Raw genomic sequence first — 24,845 nt, 5'->3', positions numbered from 1 at the left:
AACAACATTGTTTGTAGAACCAAATTCAACGACAAAAGAGAGAAAGCCAAGATCTTTTTGGATTTTTTATATAAACTTTTAGAAGAGGGATTTTCTTTCATAAGAACTGAAACGCCAGGAGGATATGCTGCTTTCTGATGCCGCCGTGTGCAGAACACTTGGCAAGACTAACTCCGATCCTGAGGCAAGTCAGGAAGGGCGTCCTTTACATTTCACTGGTAGATTTTTGACAATTACCTTTCACATGAACAGAAACTGAAGGGCGTTTTGAATCATCGGGTCTGGTATCTAGACTATCAAGAATGCTGATTTCTCTGAGTAACACGCATGCGTACGGGTCTTGATATTATAATTACTTCTAACCGTCCGAGGGAAAAAATTACGCTACCAAGTGGCACACACAGTATTGGACCTTCCCTGCTGAACATGTGGCGAGGTAGCCGCAAATAAAAGGAGGCTAGGTGGCTATTTGTCTGGATCACGTGATCCAATGTAAATATGTGTCAGGTGATGGCAAAAACACGCATCCATTGTCTTGTGTGTCCCTTGTTTTTTTGCTTAAGTCGGTGGACCTGTTTGGTGACCCGACGCCTTGCCCGATTCAAGCTGTCGGTAGTTTTATTAGGCAATTTTATGAACGGTTTATAACATGAGGAACAACAATAAAACCAGAGGTAAGCTGTAGCAAAAGTTAAAGAAATGGTCTGTGTCACCCCAACCTCTTAAGAGGTTCTCTGCGGACGACTTTGCGTTGTGTTGAAGTTCTCCTTCATTACCAGAGAATTACCACACAACGTGTGCCATGTAGAGTTGGAAATTTTATAAACCAAAATCCCAACCATACGTTGTAGTCTACCCCATGATACAGAGATTACCGTGTATCTGTTCAACAGGGTCTTTTTGGCTTACTGATACAATATTTTCTTGTTGACTTTATTCATTCTGTGGTGCCGTTTGAACTGTAGTTTATAACATGAGGAAAAGGAATTTGGAAAGTATTTGGCAAAATCCAATTCCACTCCACCAGTCACTTATACTGCCACACCATGGTACATAATTGTTACAAAGGCACCCTGAAATGACTCAGTCGTAGTGAACTGCACTGCTGACTATGGCACATTACCATATTAAACAAAGACACACTTCGACCTTCTTTGGCATACTCACACACCATAGGTGACTAAGTTCAACCTAGTACTGAAACTTACAGCCAATAGTGAATCTACACATTGCACCATGACAAAAAATAAATAAATAAAAAAATAAACTGGATTCAAAGTTAGAAACATGATAAAGCAATTAATCACTTGTGACAGTCTGGCAACTAGTTAAGATAAAATAACATAATTTATTGCCTGTATACAAACATAAATTGCATAAAAACAGTTAATTGTTTTTCGTCCGTGTATAATATTCTCACATCATAATATTCATTTTCCAGAAATTTATTGTTCGCTTACATGTCTTCTTGTGAAAAATTATAATAATCGAAAGACGAGGCAGAAAGCAGGCAACATCTGTTCCACTAATTCTTCATTATTAGTATTTGAGTCCCATTTGATATATTAACCAGTTGCTTTTAGTACGCAAGTCTCAGGTCAGGCTTCACTGATGAAGCGTTTTGGTGAAAAGTTATAACAATTGAAAAGAGGAGGCTGAATTTCACTGGTACCTCGTTATAGATATTTGCCTGTCATTTGACAATACAGTATTATTAACAAAATGCTTCAGCACATGCAAGTATTTAGTCAGGCTCAACGTACGAAATAGATATCGAATAAAAGGTCTACTCTCCCAATACTGAATTATTGTTGATTGTCACCAGCTTTTCGCCGTCTTGTCTATTTTGTGTTGGAACAAAAGCTCGTAACACTGTCGTCGAAAGTTCAAATTGAATTAGGGAGCAAATTAAGGCTAAAGGATTCGCGCTACCGACAAGTTGCAGCAGGGAGCGCATGAATATGAGTGCTTTTGAAGCTATCGTCTTTTTGGTTGGACTATATGCCAGCCAGGCTGCAGTCTGTCCTGAAGACTGGCGGCAATTTGGTGAGATTTGTTACTTCCCTATTACGACAAGTATGTCTTGGGAAGACGCTAATCAAGCATGTGTCGCTAAGGAAGCTCAGCTGGCCCTGCCTCGATCTCAAGCGGAACAAGATGCAATATGGGGAATGTTCCAGGAAATGTTCCCCGGACGGGTTCCTAAACACGTCTCGATCGCTTGCAGTGACATTGAGGAAGAGGGAAACTGGCGTCCCTGTCCGTTAAGGGGCGAAGACTCCGACGCTTACGAGAACTGGAGAATTGGCCAGCCGGATGACGATGTTAATTACGGTGCCGACTGCGCAGCGATGATCAGGTTTGACGGTGGTCGATGGGGAGATCGGCCCTGCAGGGAGCCGAATTTTGCAGTCTGTCAGCGCCCCGTAGAGACCACCTCGTTTTGCCTTCCTACCGCTACCTTTTATCGACCCCCCCTGCCATGTCTGTTGGGTCACGTCCTGAAGGAGATACCGGTGACCGGGGTCGAGGCGTGCGGTAGGGCTTGCCTATCGGAGCCCCAATGCCTCTCCTTCAATCTACTTCGGCAAGGCCCAAGCAATATGCTTTGCCAGCTCAACACTGCGACACGAGATGCTGTTGTGGGCTTTGGGGAGAGCCAACAGAACTGCATCATTTGCGAGCTGTGGATCAAGCAACCGGATCAGACAGCAAATCTGATGCTTATCTTAGGAGGCGGTAAAAATCCACAAGAAAAGGGTGTTCCTCTCTAACTAAGTCCGAACTCTTCATGTCCTGACACGGAAAGAGTTCGTACCTTTCGGGCTTATTTTCATATTATTTTAGCTTTGTTAAAGCTTCCAATTCGTTGTCAATCTTTAGTTCTTGTTCTCAGTCAGATTTATTTCTAAGGGTCTTTTTACTGATACAATATTTTCTAGTTGACTTTATTCATTCATTGGTTCCGTTGAACTGTAGTTTTTCACTGTTGCGGATTATAACTACATTACTACCATAACTTTCAACATAAAATTTTCTCTTAATTGATTTGCTCTCTGTATCTTCTCGTAGTGGTGTTTATGGGACGTGTCATCATCACAAAAAATAATCATAGTACTCCTTGAATAAACGTTGCGATTTCGATTGTGATTCACTTTCAATAAGTCAGACGTAAGCGTTCTGTTTTTTTGTGGATTCCAGGATTTTCCGTAAGCATTTCCACGAAATCCAAGATTACCTATACACTCTGACTCGCTCCTTTGCCATTCATGGATTTACAGAGACATGGTTTAAAGAATACCCTCCTCCATAAATTACGATGCCTGAGTAGCAACTTGTGCATTCACCTCGCCCAAGTAAATCTGAAGGTGGAACGGCCATGTTTGTTCACTGTTCCTTGCAATTTCGTATCCAAGAGGATCTTCTGCTACCCTCAGACGACTATGTGTGTGTGTTTATTGAAACTGAGCGCACCTGTTCCCGTAATCTGATTGTTGAAAATGTCTAACCACCTCCTGGATTTAATCTCGATAATTTTCAATGATCATTTGATTCGTGTCTTAATTTTATTTCTTCGGGGAAAGACTGTGTTGCATACAGGGAGATTTCGATCTGGATCTTTTGAAGTGCTCAGAACACCTGCCGACAGATGATTTTGTAAATACATTTCTCTTACGGTTTTAGTTCCTTATTCGATCGACCTACTCGTATAACCCCCCCCCACACCTCCACCCTCATAGATACCAACAGTGATCAAACCGATACCTTTGCAGGTATATTCAGTGCAGTCATCTTAGACCCATTTGCCTCTGTTTTTCTCAAACTCCTCCTTGTTTTCCTCTTGACTCCCACTCCGTGTTGAGGAGGACCCATATGACAAGAAATAATTCGTTGTAAATAGCTGAGTCCCTGGATTAGACTCACATTTCTCAGTGCCAACTACAACAGTGCTAATATGATGTTTCTATGGCATATTTTTGTTGGTTTGTATATTCACCATTTCATTTGTTGCCAACAGGATTTATTAGCTAATAACAAGACCAGGCGATCCTGGATTACCAATGCCAGCCTCAATTCCTGTAGGCGTGAAAACAGGCTTCATAATCGGTTCTGAAGAAATCCATTACCGGCCAAGGGGCGTCTTTACAAGAATTATCGTAATCATCTAACAACAATTATTCGTCGTGCTTAGACAATGTTTTATGTTTGCCGATTCCACTGATACAAATCTAACAATAAGGAATCTTGGAGAGAGATCAATAGAATCCGTAGCAAAGGTGAAGTAAGTACAGTATGGATAATCCGGAGAAATGTACAGATGGACAAAATATACAGTCTAAATCCAGTGATATTGCCAAATGATTCCTCACACTAATTCGCAAATGAATGATTATCTTCACGAACCAAATTCCTTGACTTTTTTCTCAGCCAAACTACTTCCCATGAAATGATGGACATTAGTAAACACTCAGAAGGGACACGCGCTGCGGCTATGTTGACATTCGTTCCTCTGTTGTTAAATAGGTCGTTATATTTTATTGCTGAACCCGTGGTTAACATATCTAATTTGCTTCTTTCTTGAAGCACCATCTTTTTCTGCTGCACACTGACGATTTGCTTCAACTCTTGTTTCTACCTTTCTTTTCTGTGGTTCGACACCACTGTCATCTATTCTAATCTAAAGTTTCCGTCTTTGATTCGTATTCATAAAAGAGAACTCATCAAAATTTCTTACACTCACACATCTTTTTCACAGACTAGTTTTCATGGTCCTCGTCTTTGGAATAGCTTAGACCCACCCTTGAAAACAAAGGCTTCCAATCACGTGGACTGCTTCAAATCTGCCTATAAGCAATGTCTTATCTCCCTTTACGTATATCAGAGTTTTCTCCGTCGTTAAATAATTTTTTTGGTCATTTTAAAAAGGTTTTTATGATACTACTTCCCCCCTTTTGAAAATTCAGGTATTGTTTGTTATTTTTTTGCTTCATTTTAGTCTGTTGTCATATAATTGTACTCATATACTTTGAATTAATTACTTCATCGCCTGGTAGTAGTAATTGTCTTTTATTCATCTGCAGCTTAATTCTTCAAATCATTTTTGCCATTCACTTGTTTCCATTATCTTAATATCGCATGCGATCTAAATGACTTTGCTGGTTATTGCGGCGTGACATCTCTTGTGGCGGAGCCAGTAGACTGGCCTGATCAGAGATGGAATCGACCTGGCCTGACCCCACAAATATATTGGCATTGCGTAAGGATGGGCGGCTATCCACACACAAGGGGGGTATCAGCTAATGACGCCTGGGAGCAGCTCGTTTGGTGGAAATTTACCACCACTTAAGAAAGACAGGATCAGTACTGGTATCAGAGCAAGGAAATACAGGACAACCTTAATAAACCTCACAAGTGACACACTCCGCTGATTGGCCTGCGTATGCATGAATAATAAATGACTTAGACTGGCATCCATGCCTATCTTTTTACGCCACATTTCGTTGCTTTCTTTCTTGTTTTATTTGGTAACTTTTTTTCTCGAATGAATTATTGAATAAGCTATGTCTCTGTTAATCTATACTATTCTTTGGCTTATTAGAATTTTTATCCCTCTGTGTTTACCTTAATTTCAACGGAATTGTATCTCTGTTTGTCCTATATTGTGGCACTGTAACAGTTTTGGGTTTAGTTTTTGCCAAGGCATTTCCATATAAAATTAGAATCGTTGAAGCTAGTAATGAGGAATTGACCTTATTCACAAGGAAAAGCAATGTTTGATTACGTTCTCTGACTCCATCTTATTCAATGTAATCTGCCAATTTGGTTGGTGCCAGACTATTTTGGGATCCATGATTCACTTTTAATTTTTCAATGTATGCTTAAAACGTATCGATATTATAAATCACAAATTTTAAATAATACATCGTTGCAAATGAACGTGATTGTAATGACCTTTTATTGATTGTTTTCACTTTTATTCTGAGGTTCCGAAAAACAAGAATGCTAACCTCGTTTTCAATTCAATATGGCTTACTCGTGACTGCTGTAAATACGAGGTCTGCGTTCGATGGCGTAGCATCTGGTTAGTTGGTTTAAAACCCTGCGACGCGTTCTCAAGGTCAAACCTACACGGTTCCGGGGACGGCCTCTTTCGTTGAGTCCATTGCAGTTTTCCGTTTTGCAGAGCCCTGAGTCCGCCTGAGTCCGTCTGAGTCCGTCCTGAAGGTATATTAATGCTTTAGAGGTTGTCCCATAGCCTCTACAGATCTTACAAACCACCAAAACCCACCAAACGTACATCACAGTACCGCGGGGGGCCGTTTTCCTAGGCTAACCGGATTTGAAGGGGGGCCCTTTGCCACGCGCCAGACAAGCCATACCACCACCACACCCCCCCAACAAAAATAACACTTCAAACACAGCCGACAGAGGCCAATGACAAGTTCCAGACAGCTGTCACTGATAGGGAACATTCCACTGCCTGCCCCAGGCACCTTTTGTAAACAGCCCATTAGGTTGTGCACAAGGGACCCATTAGTACACAGTCCTATGGGAATTGCCCGGAGGCTGGCTCAAGGCCGTCTGGCTTTTTTGCATTTTTTCTGGCTAGGGGAGGCCCTGGCTGTAAAATGACTAAACCAGGCTTTTCAGCATGTTTAGGGGTAGGATATGATAAGTAGTCGTGGAATTTTGAATTAGCTCCAATGGACTCGCCAGGAGAGGCCACTCCCTCTACCGTATTCTCCCATATCTTTCTTTTACCACTGCCTGTTTTTGGAGAGCGCCCTCTTCTCGTGGGAAACCTTCACCGGTAGTTACACATAATTATCATATACGTGCATATACATGTCCATGTATACATTACTACCCGTAGAAGCAATTTTCAGTAGTTTCCGTGACATCTGTTTTATAAATTTCAAACTGTTGAATGGGAATGCGCCAAGCTATATCCTTCTTTTTAATTGGAATGTGTTCAAAACCTCACGTTTAAAGTTATTGATGTGGCTGAATACTTGCAAGAGTCTTTAATCACACGTCTTGAATAATTCAGCAAAGTAAAAAGGCGCCGTCTACTAAATACGAAAAGCCGACTTTCAGACCCCCCTCCCCTGTATGCGCATTCCACATATCTTTTGACTTCTCAGGGTACGTACCTTGTTTTAGTATCATTAAATGTCGGAGTACATTGTACATCTACTGTATTGTTTTACTCGCACGTCGCTTCCGAATTCTGAACTAAATGACCAAAGTGGTGGGTTGGACGGTGGTGGATATCGTGCTTGAGTGGGTTTTCGACGTAGAATACATTTCGCCCAGATAGAACACGACTGCTACCCTTTTGCACTGCAAAGAAATCAGCAAGGAACTGTTGGCAAATCAGATGTTCTACCAGCGAGGCAGTGCACGTTCGCAACTGTGAAACTTTGGCATCGACTGATTTCATAGAATCATTCGTGACTCTTTATCGTCGCATCCATACCCGTCCTGACCTGACAGGCTCACAAAGACTGTGCAGAGACTGTAACGTAGTTTATTTTATCTTTGAAGTTAATTTGATGTGCCTAGATTTTTTAAGTGCACAGTGTGGATGTAGAACTGTTTACTCTCTGCTGTTCTGATAGTCCAGTGGATAATGAATTGTCAAAGGCATGAAACTTTGAAAAAAAAAGTTATGTAAATGAAGAAAAATGTTGCAGAAGTAGAGCCATCATAAACCCACCCGCGGCAATAATTGTAAAAATTGACAGGTGTCTCATTGTGAAAGGTTTGAAACCTCTCAAGGATATTCACATTGGTAAAAACCTTGTTGGGTAAGGAGCCACTGTAAAGTCACCTTTAAAGGGGTGTAAACAGCCGCTTACATAACGCACGAAATTTGGTACTGAAGGATAATGCCTATGGTCACTTGAACCATTTTGTGAGAAAAGCGACACACAGGCGTTTCGGAGGCTATAGGTCAACAAAATAGCTCTACGAGAATAATGAATCATTTCCCAAATCGAATATAGACACTGTGCAGTAATCTACAGTGACAGTGGTAGCAAATGTCTCAACAAAAAATTTTCTATCAATGTTAAAGAAATAAACGATTGATGCACTTTGCTTTTTCTGTTTTTGAATGCAAAATCGCGGATGGTGCATGTGAAGTGAATGGTGGCAAATATTGCACATTTTAGCACGCTGGAAGAACGTCCGTGGTGGGTATGCAGGATGTTCGTATTGAGACGTTGACCGACCACTGGGTGTTTCCTACCGCCAGACAAATGACTCTCAGACACGTTTCTCGAGGCCGTTTGCTTCGGAGGTATTCACAGGCTTCACTGTCCTTTTAGCAACTCCAGACACATCAAATTTTCTAACGGATTCTCTCACTGCGTTGGCGCCCTCTAGCAACAGGTCTCCTGGACTGACCGGCAAGGAATCATCCACCACAACTCGGATTTTTTTATTTATTTTTATTAAAAAAATAAACCAGGGACTTTCCTATGGTAAAATGGTTTTATTGCCAGTCAGGAGAGGGGGCTATATAGTTTTCATGCCTCGTGGAAGCTTCTCCCTTTGCCTGATGGATTATCAGACATTTCTTAATTCTTCTCTTTCAAAAATAAAATAAAATAAAATAAAATAAAATAAAATAAAATAAAATAAAATAAAATAAAATAAAATAAAATAAAATAAAATAAAATAAAATAAAATAAAATAAAATAAAATAAAATAAAATAAAATAAAATAAAATAAAATAAAATAAAATAAAATAAAATAAAATAAAATAAAATAAAATAAAATAAAATAAAATAAAATAAAATAAAATAAAATAAAATAAAATAAAATAAAATAAAATAAAATAAAATAAAATAAAATAAAATAAAAAAAAATAAAATAAAATAAAAAAAAATAAAATAAAATAAAATAAAATAAAATAAAATAAAAATAAAATAAAATAAAATAAAATAAAATAAAATAAAATAAAATAAAATAAAATAAAATAAAATAAAATAAAATAAAATAAAATAAAATAAAATAAAATAAAATAAAATAAAATAAAATAAAATAAAAATAAAATAAAATAAAATAAAATAACATAAAATAAAATAAAATAAAATAAAATAACATAAAATAAAATAAAATAAAATAAAATAAAATAAAATAAAATAAAATAAAATAAAATAAAATAAAATAAAATAAAATAAAATAAAATAAAATAAAATAAAATAAAATAAAATAAAATAAAATAAAATAAAATAAAATAAAATAAAATAAAATAAAATAAAATAAAATAAAATAAAATAAAATAAAATAAAATAAAATAAAATAAAATAAAATAAAATAAAATAAAATAAAATAAAATAAAATAAAATAAAATAAAATAAAATAAAATAAAATAAAATAAAATAAAATAAAATAAAATAAAATAAAATAAAATAAAATAAAATAAAATAAAATAAAATAAAATAAAATAAAATAAAATAAAATAAAATAAAATAAAATAAAATAAAATAAAATAAAATAAAATAAAATAAAATAAAATAAAATAAAATAAAATAAAATAAAATAAAATAAAATAAAATAAACCTCCACAGTCACTTTTGAACCTTTGTCATGTCGAGTTTCTCCATCGTATTGAGCAAAAAATCGATGGCGCCCTTTGCCGGTCGATGGGTACGAACGTCACAGAATGTTCCCTCGACATTCATGTCTGTATGTACAGTTATTTGACACAGTATCTCGTTATGTATCTTTGAATGTGAACTGCATGTGCGTAAACACACATCAAATCATTTCACTGGGTACATGTTAAACTTATATATCAAAATATCAAACAATTTCAAGAGCAGTTTGATATGCCCATGATGCAACTTAGATCCAACTCAGCGATCCAAAGTAGCGACGCATGAGGACATCCATCTAAGGTAAATTGTCACGGTCGTGTCTAGCGCCTTCGCTTGGTTTTAACCTGCATATTTCCCCCATGTGACGACTTTGCAGTGATGCAGCAGACACTGCATTGGGCTTATGAAAAAAAAGGTACCTGAGTGGTGATTATCCTTAATTTACAGTCGTCGAGTTCTGCCAATACAAATTACTAGAAGTTGCTAGTTTCTTTTCGCTAATAAGCCATGGCCACGGTTTGCCCTGGGTGTGAATTAAGGGAAGTATACTATAAATTACCATGATTGCAGACGCCAGAGTACATGTTAAGTGCATAACGTTTAGTGGTACGGTACTTGACAATTGTTGGATTGTAAGCACTATTCTACACCTAACCACCAGTCAATAACCTGTGCAAATTCAACAATACTTGTGGTTTTTGCAATGCTAAACGAAGGAATTGAGTAATTGTGAAGAAATAACTCGGAAGCTTTTGTCGATGTGAGAGCTTCCATTAAAGTGTCCAAGGACTAAGGTTTCAAAACGGCTAACTGTCATCATTTGAGGAAAAGGACATAAGAACTCCAAATAATAAATACATTTATCACCATTACAAACTCAATGAAAATACGTCCCTTTCGATTTACCGTCAAATTTTGGTCTTCCATAGAGACGTTTCTATTCAGAAAATTACCCCAACACAAAGGTGTTATTGGTAGAGACAATACGTAGTGTTTGAGCTTGCTACTTCAGCTTACTGTTCCAGTTACTGACCCGAGCTTCCATATTGCCGTGGGAACAGCAAGGCCTGTCTTTGTTGCCTTGGAGCTTTTCACTAGTGCTTTACGATGAGAGTCTTGTATTTATAATCATGAAGCAAGAGGCGATAATACGGCCGTTTCAAAATAGTGCGCCATCAAGAGTTTGCAACGCGTTGGCCAATCACATTGCGCGAAATTTTTCGACCCAATGCGCGTTTGGAAAGGGCCGACAAATTTCCCGCGTTATGATTGGCCAATGTATTGCAAACTCTTGGTGGCGCACTATTGTGAATCGCCCGTATTGATGTATGGACTGTATGGTATCGTTTTCATATCAAGATTTCAAACTTTCCAGGATATCGTCAAAGCCGGTCGTTAAGATGAGTTGCAATCTGAAAGAGACATTAGTTTACGCGCAAGCACAAATTCGAGGTATTCACTTTGTCCCCGAAATGACGGCTAACAGAAAAAAGAATGATTTTTTACAACTTCAAAGTCTTTTTGGTCGGAATATATACCAGCCAGGCTGCAGTCTGTCCTGCAGGCTGGCAGCGATCTAGTATAGTATTGGAGTTGGGAGATTGGAGTTTCTGCTCAAAGCAGATAGTGGACCGTTCCTCAGACACATAAATGCATAGACCATAAATTCGCACTTAAAAGTAAATGAACATTTTATAATCTGCGCGGCGCCCACTACAAACTACAGCATGGTTTGAGAGGAAGTAGTAGTCAAGCTGACCTACACCTCAAGACCAGTAATTCCCACTATTTTCCCGAAATAACCCATGTTGTATTTGTTTTACTACACTTCATAAATATTCAAACAGAAGTCTCACGTTACTTGTACTCACAGACGCCATTGTTGTTTCTCAGCTGCTGAATTTCCATGTAATGATAGTGGAGTGCAGACGTGTGTAGAAACAGGGCTTCAGTAGTCTGGTGCTGACATACGTTTTTGGTCTTTACTGTAATAGTTATGAAGATACAAGTCCAGACTGGTTCCGTAAAGATTACATGACACAGACTACATATTTACGCGGCGGTTCCAGAGGAATTTTTTGATGCTACCAGAAAAAAAAACTATCGTACAGCTGCTAGGTGGATACTCACAGCTATGACGTCACCTGGTCGCGTATCAGTTCTACTTCCCAGACGCGAGGTGGAATCGGCCAAATGCCGCGATCCTATTTGCTCATGAATATTTATGAGTTGTAGTAAAGAGAATTTATGCGCAGTTGAAGAATTCCAGCAATAAAATTCCCTGAAGCCATTCGATTTTCAAGGAAATGCTCTATTTATTTAATATATATAGATTAAAAACAATTTAAAAAGAAGAGATAACACTCAGGAAAAGCAAACATTAAGTGGACATATTTAGGGAGCACTTGTGAACAAAAGCAGGCAATGTTAGTGCGTTGCGCATTATGCGCAAACGGACTAACATTGCGGGCTGTCGTCGACTTTTTCCCCATACTTTTCGAAATCACGAATAGACGCGTGAGACTGACGTTTTACACGTCTGTATGTCTGTGGACTGTTCTCACGGGACTAGTGTGTTTCCCACAAACGTGCGTCTCAAAAGCCTCCCACTGAAAACTTGGAGGTTGCAAGTAACATCAGTCTTTTATTGATGAAGAAGACCGGCGCTGATATAATCAGCTCGCAATGTCTCGGCTTATTACCCGACTAATTAAACTTGACGCTGCTGTTTCTTTGGAAACAACGAGTACGCTCTTAATTGCCTCGAGGCTGGGCAATGGTACGGTATGCATCATGAGGTAGAGTTACTGTTGTATGTGAATTGTCTTGATTAAGATACCCTTAAATAGCAGACAATGCCAGAACACCGTCAGTGATGTTTCGTCGTCGCCATCGGTAGGAGACATCAAGACAAAGCCAAAGCACTGAACCATTCGTCATCAAAGTGCTGGACAAGCAATTCGAAATGTTTGTTGGCCAGTTGGTAGTTTTTGTGGTCGGAATATATACCAGCCAAGGTTCCGGATGCCTTGAGGATTGGCAGCGGCATGGGGAGACCTGCTACTCGCTAGTAACGACAAAATTGACTTGGGAGGAGGCTAACGGGACATGTGCCGACAGGCAAGCCCAGATGGCGGTGCCTCGATCTCAAATGGAACAAGACGCAATCTGGGAAATGTTCCGAGCCCACGGACTTGTCGGTTACATCTGGATCGGTTGTAGTGACATCGAAGAGGAGGGAAAATGGCGCCCTTGCCCGTCGAGTGGCAATATCTCTACGGCCTACCAGAACTGGAAAGAGGGTCAGCCAGATGATAACGAAGCCGACTGCGCAGCAATGATGAAAGATTCCAATGGTCTGTGGGGAGACCGACCCTGCAACTTCAAGGGTTTCGCAGCCTGTCAGCTCCCCGCAGACACCAACTTCTCATCGCCGTTCTGCCCTCAGACCGACATCAACGGTCATCGCGAGTCACCCTGTATGATCGGTCACGTCCTGAAGGAGACACCGGTGATAGGGGTCGAGGCGTGCGGTAAGGCCTGCCTGTCGGAGCCCCAGTGCCTCTCCTTCAATCTACTTCGGCAAGGCCCAAGGAAAATGCTTTGTCAACTCAACGGCGCGACACGTGATGCTGCTGTGGTTGAAGAGAGCCTCGTGGAGAACCAGCAGGATTGCACCGTTTGCGAGCTGTGGGCCAAGCAACAAGGAGGAGGCGACAAATCTGAGGCTTATTTTACGAGGCGGTAGACAACGGGAAGATCGGGAGGTTCATTACTGACTGGTTTCAAAGAAGTCTAAATTCTATCCAATTCTGAATCAGAAAATTATTATTATCATTATCTGACATCACAGATAAGGACACGAATATCGCAAACGCCCTGAACTTTTAAAAGATACGCCTTTTTAGAGCACCGGTGTTCCGATTTCTTTCATGTACCCTATAAATAAGTGCCCTTTCAAAATTCTTGTAGTGATGAGAAAGTATCTGGACGAATCGGTTTCTAAAAGATTGAACAAATTATTTTTTATTTTCAACCCTTAAGGAGCCAGGCTGAATCGACCTTTTCACAATTTCTCCTATACTACTCAACGTATTGTTGGTTGTGCCAAATCTTGGTGACTTTGGGCGTTAGCGCCGGAGAGACTGAAATTCGAGCTTTTGGAGCAAAGGCTGCTGTCAATTTTCATTTATCTTTGGACCTGTAACGTGGAAATTGCTCACTGACGGACGACATATTGAGAGCAGTGGGCTGATCCGGTTGATCACGGCATCGAAACGTATGCGCAGAAGATGACGACAGTTGTCAGAAGGTCATGACCTGAGACCCTGAGTGGTGTCTGAAACCAGCCCTTTGCAGCAGAACAGTTACAGCGAACATTCTAATCCCCTGGCATTTAGGATTGATATAGCCACCTTGCAGAGTTTCAGCTGATTACCCAACTAATCAAGCCAAATTGCAAGGTTGACAGTTGATTGCCTCCTAAGCTCGGCACAAGTGTGTAAGACAATATCCACTGGTGTGTAAGACAATATCCACTGGTGTGTCAAACATGAAGCATAATAGATCGCGTATCACAGGATAATGTCTTTGGTCTGGAGTTCGTGGTTTTGTCCTTAGATTTAGATATTAATTACAAGACTGCCACAAGACGACTCATGATAGCCGTAATCAACCGGTTACATCATAGTACAAAGTGGTTACATCAACATAAATCCATTGCACCAAAGAAACTTGATCCCGTTGCAGGGAAGTACTCTGTTTAATACAAACACGAAATGATTACTTGAGTGTTACTTGTGATATTGATCGGAATGTATGCCGGTCAGGCCTTTGTGGGTCTTGAAGGTTTGCAGCTATAACAAGACCTGATACCAAAGAGGAAACCGTCTTTAACAGTCGGGCGTGTGTCGACAAGCAATCTTAGAGCTCGCTTTGCCTTGATCTCAAATGGAACAAGACATAACCTAGGAAGTGTTCTTGGAGCTGTTCCACGGATAGGTTCCACTTAAAACGTCTGGATCTTCAGAACCGCTAGAAACGATAGAAAAGATTCTCATGGAGGACCAGCGGAACTGTCAAATTTGCTAGCTGTGGATCGGGCAACAGGGGGAACGAGCGACAAATCTGGTGTTTATTGCGAGAGACATTCCCAAGATGGAGATATTCGTCACTGAATGATTTGAAAACGGTCCAGATTTACAAAAATGCTGCCTTTGAAGGAATGCCCTACTTTCGGGCTTTATAGACATGAACACGAACACGAACCCTCGAACTATTCGGTACTTGTCATAGTTAGATTAACAGAGCCCACGGTGTACCTTTCAAATGTTCAGATTTTTGTTGCATGCACCTCGCAGGGCTAATGCTTTTTGGGGTGTTTATTTATTTGCAACCTTCAAAGACCGCACGGTGTTTGGAGCGCACGTTATCACTGCAACAAACGTTGAATAAATTGGTGTTAATTTCACACTTTTGGTATTTAAGAGGATATCACTCCGTATACTGTAGTCCTCCTCTGGTGTAAAATCCTCGGACTTTTTATAAATTGGGAGAGCATGTAGGTATTTCTATGCAAACAGTGAAAAACTATAATCGAGTGCAATGAATTTGATATTTCAATGACAAATGGTATCATTGTCTTGAAGTGGTATATATAGGCCCATTTCAAACCATCTGCGGGGACCCTAGGCAGTCTGTGTTACATTTAATGGTTGGTCTCTCTGAAAGTCTGGTTTGTTAGTTATCTTTTTCTTAAGGTTAATAGGGAATTTTTGTCTGAAAGTTTCCTCAGAAACATGCATGGTAATCGAGAAAAAAAGCATTGCATATAAGACCTAATGTGACCATTTATGCCTGGACATAATCAAGACAACTTTTCACTTTATACACAATCGCATTTCGTAGGACATGTACATGAACACGGAGAAAAATGGCAAGTTACTATTGGCACACGTAGAGTGAGGATTTGAAGAAGATGGTGTGAGGCAGAAAGTGGATATTTATTATTTGTAACCGCGCAACATAGATTTGACTTGAATTCCAACAATTTGAATGACTTCTGAGTTGCGCGTTGCTGTTTAAGATAATTTGCATAATTCTTTAAAACTCTGGCTGCAAGAGCACGGATAGCACCTGAAAACTCAAAACACCTGGGTCAGACTGACCCAGAATCCGGATCCCATGGGGCTGACCCCAACAGGTCATATGACCTGTTGTGGGTCATATTGGACCCAGGTGTTTTTTATAGTGTAAAAACAACAATGCAATGAGACGTTGTGAAGTTGTTTGCAATATATGAGCCCGGATATTAGTATTAAATGCACACAAGGACTTTCAAATGTGCGGATTACCATTCATTTTGCTCGTTAAAGGTTGAGGAACCTAGACGTGCAGTTGATCAGTCATATGGACAAAGCTCTATGGAGGTGCACACCAATACCCCCTTCGTAGAAACGATGCTTAAAATGCAATAACAGGATCCCTATCCTCAAAGGTATACGCCAACCACATCAACATTTTGATACAGCATGATTCAATGAGGTGACACTCTGCAACTTCACCACAGCAAGAGCTGTATAGGAATTCCAAATAGACGGTATTAATAGCGGCTGGTTGTCGATTCCGCGTAAAACTGCCCTGAAGAATAAAATCTAATGCAACTCTTTTTATACCGAATAGAACATATTGACACTTTGCAGTGAAGTCGACACTGCACCCCCATTTCACAGGAACTTGCCACCTACGCGAATCGTTGGGCCTCCACGTGACTTAGTGTTTATGTTGCTCTAGTTGCTAGTGAGAGCATGCGCCGGCGCACGAGTTGATTCGAATGCCAGATATCTGATATTTCATCAACTGGGCTTTCAGCTTTGGCAGCTGCGACAAACCTCCTTCGGCGTGAACGTGTCAGCATGCCGCAGCTTGCTCCAACGGTTCTTCTCGCCTTACTGGCGTTCGCCGTGACCAGCGGCGAGGCCGCCTTATCCTTGCGCGAGCTGTCGTCGGTTTACCTGCCGTACGATTACACTTCGGGCGGAGTCGGGCTGTACACGCTCGGAGCGGGCGCGTCGGAGCAGAGTGCGTACGACAAGGACAGCGCCACTGTCTACACAGTCGGTAAGCATTTCACTTCATCCAGTTTGTCAGAATTTTTATTGCTTTTTATCTCCCTTATGTTTGTATTTATAAAATTCAGAAAAAAAGCAACATAGATGTCGCACTTCTTGCAGAATCAAGAACAGAAATCAGGTATCGTTGCACTGAGTTCGTTGTCATGCACCCATTCCATAGTCTTGCAGCATATGTTGATGTAATTTTTTTGAGAGGATAGGGAAAGGGCACTTCCATTTAACACAGGATGCATCGTTGCTAAAACAAACTCGACCTCAACACAACAACTAACCTTTGTGTTATTGCGAAGGACGCAAACATTGCAGTTATGCCCTTGAGCAGTGTCAGCAACCCACTTTTCCCGGCCACCATCACTCACCGGGGCTTCAGTTTTGTTTACGCAAAAAGTCCCTTTATTTAGCTCTTGAAAGCGGCGACGCCGTTGTTGGACATTGGGTTTTGTCCCCATGGAAAGCCAGCAATGTTTTCTTTCATTCAACCACAGAGGAAAAATTAAAAAAGGAAGAAAAACAGAGTATACCGATTTCTGCCATGAAACATGGAATGGACTTTATCATTTTTTGCACTGGGAGACTATACGTAATCGTTGATCTACCCGAGAGATACTTCCAACCACAGATGCTTGTTTTTCTGCAAAACTGGAGCGTGAAACTACGTCTGACTATACACTGTACTTATTAAATAGTTCAGTTGCCCTGCCTGTTTTTGTCTCAAAGCATTTTAATGACGATAGCGAAAGGGGGACGGTTAGTTGATACGGGTACAGCAATCACATCCAAAGCTGATGGAATTGGGATCAACGTCAGATAAGCCTGTTTGGTTCAAGGTCATTTAGATTTCTTACCAAAACTGAGAAAGACATATTTGAATCTTTTCCAGAGGACCCCCCCCGTGAGCGTGTGGCAACTGCCTGCTGGCTCATTTAAGCCCTCTTTGGGCCTTACTACTGGTTCGAGGGAGCCACATCCATACACGTCCCCCATCCCACTTTCAACCTTACATAGGCACCGCCTCACGAAAAGACACCATAAATAAATTATAGATATAGCTGGCATGCACATTGTTTGATAAAGTTTGTCTAAGTTATCATAAAGATCGTAATCGCCTTACGTTAATAATGAAGCCAAACAAAGTAGGGGTCGCACACGGCATGTGGGGTCCGCGTGAACGGCACAGTGGTGTTTTTGGACGAGCAGTTCGTGCACGAGGGATTCCTGTGTCCGACTACAAAATCTATTTGTAGCAAATTACATATAGCTTCAAAAGTTAGAGCTGACTGCCCGTTGCACACTGAATGTTGCCCGTCGAAATACAATGCAAAATCGCCCAGGGGCAAGGTGTAAGACTAACTCGTGCACCAGTTTGCATTGCACGGATGAAATTCTGTTGGATTTTAAAGTAAACAAAGACGAAAAAATCTTTTAAATATCCTAAAAATTATTTTAGATTACTGATATCCCTTTAAATTTTGCATCGATGTCCTCTCCACTGTTCACTGTAGATATGTTTTCATTCGAGCAGTTGTATTTTGAAGGTTTTCGCGAGCAACTTTTATTAAACCTTATGCCTGAGGCAATCGGTTTTTATATAAAAGACACAATTTCCGGACAATTTCCTTTTGGAGCGGCGATCGAAAAGACTAGAGCAGGACATGATTGTCAGCTTCGTGTGGAGCAGTGGTAATTTGGTCGCAAGGACCACGCTGCTACGTTCAACTGTGTCACGTGAGTTGAACTGCGCGCTGACACTTCGAACGATCTTTCAACCCTGTGGTTTTATGCCATTGCGCTTCTGTCGTGCTTGCTCTCATGATGTCTATGCCAGGACTGACAGGCCCTTCCTGTCATGGAAATTGCATTGCTTTTGATTCTCCAGGCTGGGTTTGGAATGATGGGCCCAGTGTCGGCACATAATACATGGGATTCCCGTGAGAATTTTGAGACAAGTTGAGGGCCTCATAAATGTTGCTCAGATGTTGTACTATTTCCGTATCTGAGGCCAATTGACGTAAGACTAGTTTGAGAAAGGTCACATGTGGTCCACTTTGACAGATAGACAATTGGGCAAGTTGGCTTAAGGTTTGGAAACACATTTCTCAATGATAAGAGAAAACATAGCTACTCTATTTTTTGATATTGCTTCCTATGTAGTTTCCGAATGAAATAAGCCTTTTGCGAGTTAAATTTGAATAAAATCCGGTACACTGAGTTATCTAATTGCAGATGAACATAACGTGTGAATTCCCCGGACTAAAGAAACCCTTGCTAACATGCCTCATGATTTGGTGCAAGCTTTTGCATAGTGACCACTATCTCTGGAATGGGTTGGTTCCTTTGTGCCCTTCTTATCCATTGAAAGAACAGTGTATTGGCGCATAGGCGTCTCTTAAGTAAGTAACTAAGCAAAAGCTTGCCCTGAATCACGACGTGTGACAACACTGCAGAACTGAAACAAATGAATTTAAATAATTGTATTCAAATTTAACTTGAAAAGGGCTGATTTGGAGAAGTGATTGATGGAGTTTATGTACAACCAATTTTGACAAAACGAAGCTTTCCAAATGGCGCTATTTTGTAGTGATCGACTTTCCAGATGGAAAGGGGTGGCTAAGGCTATGTTCCTTTTGGGACTGAAAGGTCTACAAAAGTTACTGGTAATTACCGATCAGCATTTGAGGGAAAATGAAGGAAAGGTCATAAACATAACATTTGATGTCTCTCTCGAACAGCAGAGAAACTTTTTTTTTAAAGTCAGGTTATTTATTTCTGTCGCCTTGCATTGCATTGGAGCTTATAGTGGTCTGCCCCTTTAGTTGGAAGGCTCACCCTTGGTTATTTTATTCATTGCATAATTGGACACCTATCGCTGTCCTTTTCAATTTCCTACAGGGGACAGGTATCTCCACGTGCTGGATTACTCCGACGTGAGGGCCCCATCCGTGGTCCATCACGCCCGTTTGTCGTCCACGGGCAACGACGTGGAGTTTTGCCAGGGCCTGATTGGCGTGGCGGTAGACGGCCAGCCGGGCACCATCGAGCTCTACCGTCCCTTCGACCCGCAAGCCGGCCTCCTCCCCCTCATGGCAAGTGTCCCCGGTGAGTACGTCTCCTTCCTACAACAGTCCATTGTTTACCTTTTGTTGCCACCTTTTAGGCGAGCGTTTAATTAATGTTGCACGAGCTCGGGCCCATAATTCTCCAGTGTGAAAGAAGCGAAGTATCTGAGTGGGGAAAGGTGGAACAATATCGGGTGTAGACTCAAAATTGCAGTAACCATTCTTTCTTCCTGGACCAAATTTCAAGAAGTGACATGGCCGGAAATCCTGCATGACAACCTTAAGTGCGAGAAAAAAAATGAGCAAGGCACTGCTTACATGGAAATCACAGAGTATAACGTTTGAGATGGTAAATTTTCGTCCGGCAATTAATTTTCTTTTCTAAGGAGATTTTGGTTAGCCTTTTCAACAGCTCTATGAAATCGACCTCAGCTGAAGAGGTATGTAGGGTCACTGGTTTTCACTTTTGTAGATAACATTGGAATGAACGGTTGAATTCAGAAGCAGTTTGTGTGCCTTCTTTAAATATCAAAACCAGTAAATTTTCATTTGAGAAGTTTTTTCTTGGTCCATGATATTCGCTTATTTCTCATTGCTGATGCCACTATTTTTATCGGCACAAAGGAAAGAAAGGTTGAGTTTTAAGCATTTTAGTTGTTTCTAAAATTCTAGAAGTGTTGTTTTCTGCTCTTCCTTGTTTATGAACTGAAGTTGGCAGTAGACCGGACATGTTGAAATTCACGCATGACTGCATGACCATCGTTGTGGCCAACGAGGGCGAACCGTACGAAGAGTCCGGCTACATTGTCGACAACGAGGGCATGGTATCGATCATCCATCTGGATAACCTCGACACGGCCGTTCCGGAAGCCGTAAATCTCGATTTCAAATCGTTCAACGCTCGGTAGGTGGTGAAGAAATTGAGTATAGTGGTGCTTGGTATACGGAGAGAAGTTGTGATTGCGAGACAATTTGCCATGGCCACCGGAGTGCTTTAAAAATTGCCCGTCATTACCCTGATTAAACTTCTGATTGAAGTTCAAAACCGAAGAGCCTGCGTGCATTCGTGCTTAGGGGGCACTTTGAAGAGATGTAAGTGAATACCCCAGACGCAACTTGTACGCCTTAAAGGGGCTCGCTGAGAATGTCTCAACACAGAGCAACTTCGTTATGCAACTGGGGCGCATTTTGAGTTGAAGATGAGCGTCACCAGTTGTGTCCAGTGGGAGAGCTTACAGTAAACTTGATCGACGATTTCCTGATGTGATAATTGCTTCCTTCCATGGAACAAAATAGACTGTTTGGAACGGCAACTCCTGTTTGAAAGTATTAATCGACCCACGAGAAAGAAATAACCCTTTCACCATCATTACAGAAGCTTATGATGTGTGTTTACTATTTTTTATAGGGCGGACGAGTACGTTCGACGTGGAGTGCGATGGCCGTACAAGGGAGAGTTGGGCCAAACTCCTAACACTCTCTCACAGTCGCTGGAGCCCGAGTATGTGACCATTAATACGCAGGACACAAAAGCTTACATAAATCTGCAGGTAAAACTCACGAAAGTACGGTATTAAAGTGGACTTTGTGTGGTCGTATGAAACTGCACAAAGTCCAGCCTTTTGATGACATACCTCATGTCCGATTCTCAGCCCAGTAGATACAGTTTAGGGATCAGAGTTATTGTTTGTCGATTTTGTCTCATCGGATATAGATCAGACGTTTACGCCAAATGTACTTTGGTACCGGAAAGTATTTTGAGAGTACGTGACAGATGATGAATCTTAAAATTGACTGATGAAAAAAAGCCGTTGCAAATAAATGGGGCTTTACCTGTGCATGATAATGAATTCCAAAAGAAATATCATATTCCTGAATATCTCCACTTGAAAAGTTCCAACGGACAGATTTTGCTGTGGGTGAATTTTTCGGGTTAATATAAACAAGTTTTCTTCTGTCTTACAAGACAAAAATATTTGTTGATATGCAGGAAAATAATGCAATCGCTGTGGTGGACCTTGTGTCCGAGACGATCGTGGACATCTACCCTCTGGGCTTCAAATCCTGGAAAGACTATCTGCTCGACCCGAGCGATAGGGATTCAGGTAATCCAAAATCTATGTATAGTTTTCAATATTGAGACCGAAGGAAACCCCTGATGTCAAGAGAAGGTCCCCTTAATTAATGGGACAAACATGCACGCAGCTACATTCCTACACTGCAGACATTCCAAGTCTTCAAGGCGAGACCGCAGAGTACGTGGAAGATCGAAATTGCAATAACATTCGATCTGTAACGCCAGTTCTTATGCCAGACATAAACAAAAACTGATTCAACGTTTTGAATATGCATGCGCAAGCTCTCGCCAGGTCATGTTTCATCGGTATCATAAATAATACGTACTCTTGACTCCAGGAATCAACTTTGGGTCGTACGACATCTACAGCACGTACCAGCCCGACTCCATCAAGTACATGGAGGTGGACGGCGTGGAGTACATCGTCACGGCCAATGAGGGGGCCGACATGGAATTCGTGGTAGGAAACAAAGAGTGGACGGAGAGTCAACGCGGGAAAGACTTCGTGGAAGGTGAGTGGAAAATCCATTGGAGCCAGACATGAACATAGACGCAGTAATTATAGTGCGGACTTTCATCTCTGAGCGCATGTCCTTGATCGGGGTTGCTGTAATCAGTCACTCGGCAGGAAGAGCAAATGTACTTTTTTGATTGAGTTCACGGCAAACACTGTGGAGTTACAACAAACATACTCAGTGCAAGGACAATGTGTATTTCATACCACATTTTTGGTATTGCTGTCATATGGTGTCACTTCTAGCTGGGAAATGTGTCTGGGAAGCGCACACTTCCTGAGCTGTAAACCCAGGGCTTTTACTGACTTTAATGCACTTGCCGCTGCAATTATCTATTTATTTTGCCGACTGTCTCGACAAATGTGACTGTTGGGATGGTAGGCCTAAACATAATAAATGCTTTGCAGGTTTGCTTCTTTTCTTAAAATCATCAGACTAAATTGAAAAAAAAAAGTTCTTTTCCACCGCAGACGATCAGCTGTCCGACTTGGTTCCTAGCGAAGTGAGAAGCGCCCTCGCCGATAATGCAAAGCTAGGTAAAGGAACGGATGCATGGATTTTAAACTGCTTGTGTTTCTCCTCGTGAAGAAAATTGTAATAAAAGGAATTCTGTTCCAAGAAAACGGGTGGGAGAGGGGATGGAACTAATGGGATAAAATTCATGATTTTAAGGGGACACCACCCATCGAAAGTCACCCCAAAATAGAAGCACTTGGAAGTATCTATAACTGGTGCGGAATACAAGGTCGGTAGTATCCTTACACACATCTTACATGCATTTTTAGGACGGTTACGGTTCAGCACGGTAGACGGCCGCAACTCGCTGAACCCCGACAAATTCGACAGGCTCTATTTCTACGGCAGCCGCAGCGTGTCCATCTTCAGGGCCGACGACTTTTCGCTGGTGTACGACAGCGGAGACGAGATCGAGCACCAGCACGGGATGGCCTACCCTGCCCTGTTTAACGCCGACAACTTCAGTGATGACCTTGCAGACGAGTCGCCGGTGGATACCTTCGATTCTCGGTCTGATAACAAAGTTAGTTCGAATCTTTGTCCCCACACTTTAACTGGTTTGGGAGACATTGCGATTAAACCCTTATTTTCTTGGACTTTAAAATTCTACGTATCATCCAAAATACTTGTGTAAGTGCTGAATTTAAAGCCGTTTTCGAATTAGTTCGGCTTAGCCCTGTGATATCTCCAACCGCGGCTAAGTCATTCAGAGCGGCCCTTATTGACACCTTCGATATAATGCAGTTTCTAGCGCTTAAACTATCTTTTTCACTTTAAGTTGTCAGTTGATATTCAAATAGTCGATTTCACTGTCGTCCAAGAGAGCCGTCCAAAAGGGGAGCTTCCTTAACCGTGGCTTGACACAGTGGGTACACTGTTAAACAATTTCCGTTCAAATAATAAAAGTAGATTCTATTCTACATACGGATTACTAAGCCGTATTTACGGATTAGTAATCCACCTGTTGCATTGCATGACTAAGCTTCAGTTCATTGGGCCCGAGTGGGATCAAGAGAGGGTGCGATTTCCTGAGCAACGAAGGCTCCTTTGGTAGGAATTTCACTTTGCTGGTTCCCGAATGACAATGAGCTACCTGGGTCGTGTACACATCCGGCCAGCCCTACCAACAATACAACACTCCCCACCAGCATGGCTCACTTCAGCCGATGAGGGGATGTTTCTGCTCAAGGCAAATTTTCGGATGCGACCAGTGCCTTGGATCATTATTTATAAAACCGTACGTACAAAGTAGTAACCCATACGTACGAAATAGTAATCCGTACATACGAATTAAATTTTTTCTGACCATGTCCTAAATACACTTCCATACGAATCTCCTGTTCGTGTACGGAGAAGATTGACCGTGGAATATGCTGTAACAAAACAGCAATTTCTGTAAGGCCCTTTGACAATAGAATCTACTGTTTTTGAACAGTATATAAAGTGCTGTTGCGGTCTTGGAAAACATAACAGGCGTACACCTGGCCAATTTAAAAGATATTAGGCATGATATTTTTAATTGTTAAGGGAGAAAGCAGGAGGTAGGCCTAACAATTTACAAAATGTGTTCACATTTTGTGCATGGTGTCCCCTTGCTTGTATTTCCGTGAATAGTAGAAATGAAGAAAAAAGAAACAAGACGTTGGCCTTATTTCCTTTCAGGGTGCGGAAGCCGAAGCCGTGGAGTTGGGAGAGGTCAACGGCAAGCGAGTGATGTTCGTTGGCAACGAGCGCACCAGCGCCCTCATGGTTTACACGTTCGAGAGCGGCTCCCTGACACCGGTGGTTCAGTCCATCCAACGCTTTGGGGAGTCGAATAACTCCTTCGCCGATCTCTACAGCGGGAGGAAGACTGGTAACCTGGACCCAGAGGATTTAAGGTGCGCTGGTTGCCCTTCAGAAATGTTTACACCGATGGCAAGAGAAAAGAATTGCAA

The 24,845-nt window shown here is 41.2% G+C and overlaps 3 protein-coding genes across 3 annotated transcripts in view; all 3 read left to right on the top strand.

Moving 5' to 3' along the window:
* The first annotated feature begins 1,731 nt into the window (after nt 1-1,731).
* On the top strand, nt 1,732-5,937 carry LOC147796479 (CD209 antigen-like). Its single transcript, XM_087147484.1, has one exon. It carries the CDS (start codon nt 1,956-1,958, stop codon nt 2,772-2,774), a length of 819 nt encoding a protein of 272 aa, XP_087003610.1. The 5' UTR covers nt 1,732-1,955; the 3' UTR covers nt 2,775-5,937.
* A 6,572-nt stretch (nt 5,938-12,509) lies between these two features.
* LOC147796478 (asialoglycoprotein receptor 2-like) lies at nt 12,510-16,024 on the top strand. The gene has a single exon (XM_087147647.1). The coding sequence runs from the start codon at nt 12,577-12,579 to the stop codon at nt 13,357-13,359; it is 783 nt and encodes a 260-aa protein (XP_087003773.1). The 5' UTR covers nt 12,510-12,576; the 3' UTR covers nt 13,360-16,024.
* A 403-nt stretch (nt 16,025-16,427) lies between these two features.
* The window catches only part of LOC110982645 (uncharacterized), a 22,742-nt gene continuing 14,324 nt past the window's right edge, over nt 16,428-24,845 (top strand). Inside the window, exons 1-9 of the mRNA XM_022241216.2 lie at nt 16,428-16,730; nt 19,634-19,840; nt 20,512-20,704; nt 21,209-21,350; nt 21,791-21,905; nt 22,216-22,389; nt 22,863-22,928; nt 23,178-23,431; nt 24,571-24,788. Of these exons, the coding sequence (XP_022096908.2) occupies nt 16,526-16,730; nt 19,634-19,840; nt 20,512-20,704; nt 21,209-21,350; nt 21,791-21,905; nt 22,216-22,389; nt 22,863-22,928; nt 23,178-23,431; nt 24,571-24,788 (1,574 nt within the window). The 5' untranslated portion in view covers nt 16,428-16,525. The remainder of the gene's footprint in view (nt 16,731-19,633; nt 19,841-20,511; nt 20,705-21,208; nt 21,351-21,790; nt 21,906-22,215; nt 22,390-22,862; nt 22,929-23,177; nt 23,432-24,570; nt 24,789-24,845) is intronic.

Source organism: Acanthaster planci, linkage group LG16, assembly GCF_054643075.1.
Source record: "Acanthaster planci isolate LZ-2023a linkage group LG16, COTS_SCS, whole genome shotgun sequence".
Lineage (NCBI taxonomy): Eukaryota > Metazoa > Echinodermata > Asteroidea > Valvatida > Acanthasteridae > Acanthaster > Acanthaster planci.
This window is presented reverse-complemented; position numbering and strand designations above follow the sequence as displayed.

Excerpts from the sequence above, each read along its gene's own strand:
- LOC147796479 (XM_087147484.1), top strand. The coding sequence starts at position 1,956 with ATGAATATGAGTGCTTTTGAAGCTATCGTCTTTTTGGTTGGACTATAT.
- LOC147796478 (XM_087147647.1), top strand. The coding sequence starts at position 12,577 with ATGTTTGTTGGCCAGTTGGTAGTTTTTGTGGTCGGAATATATACCAGC.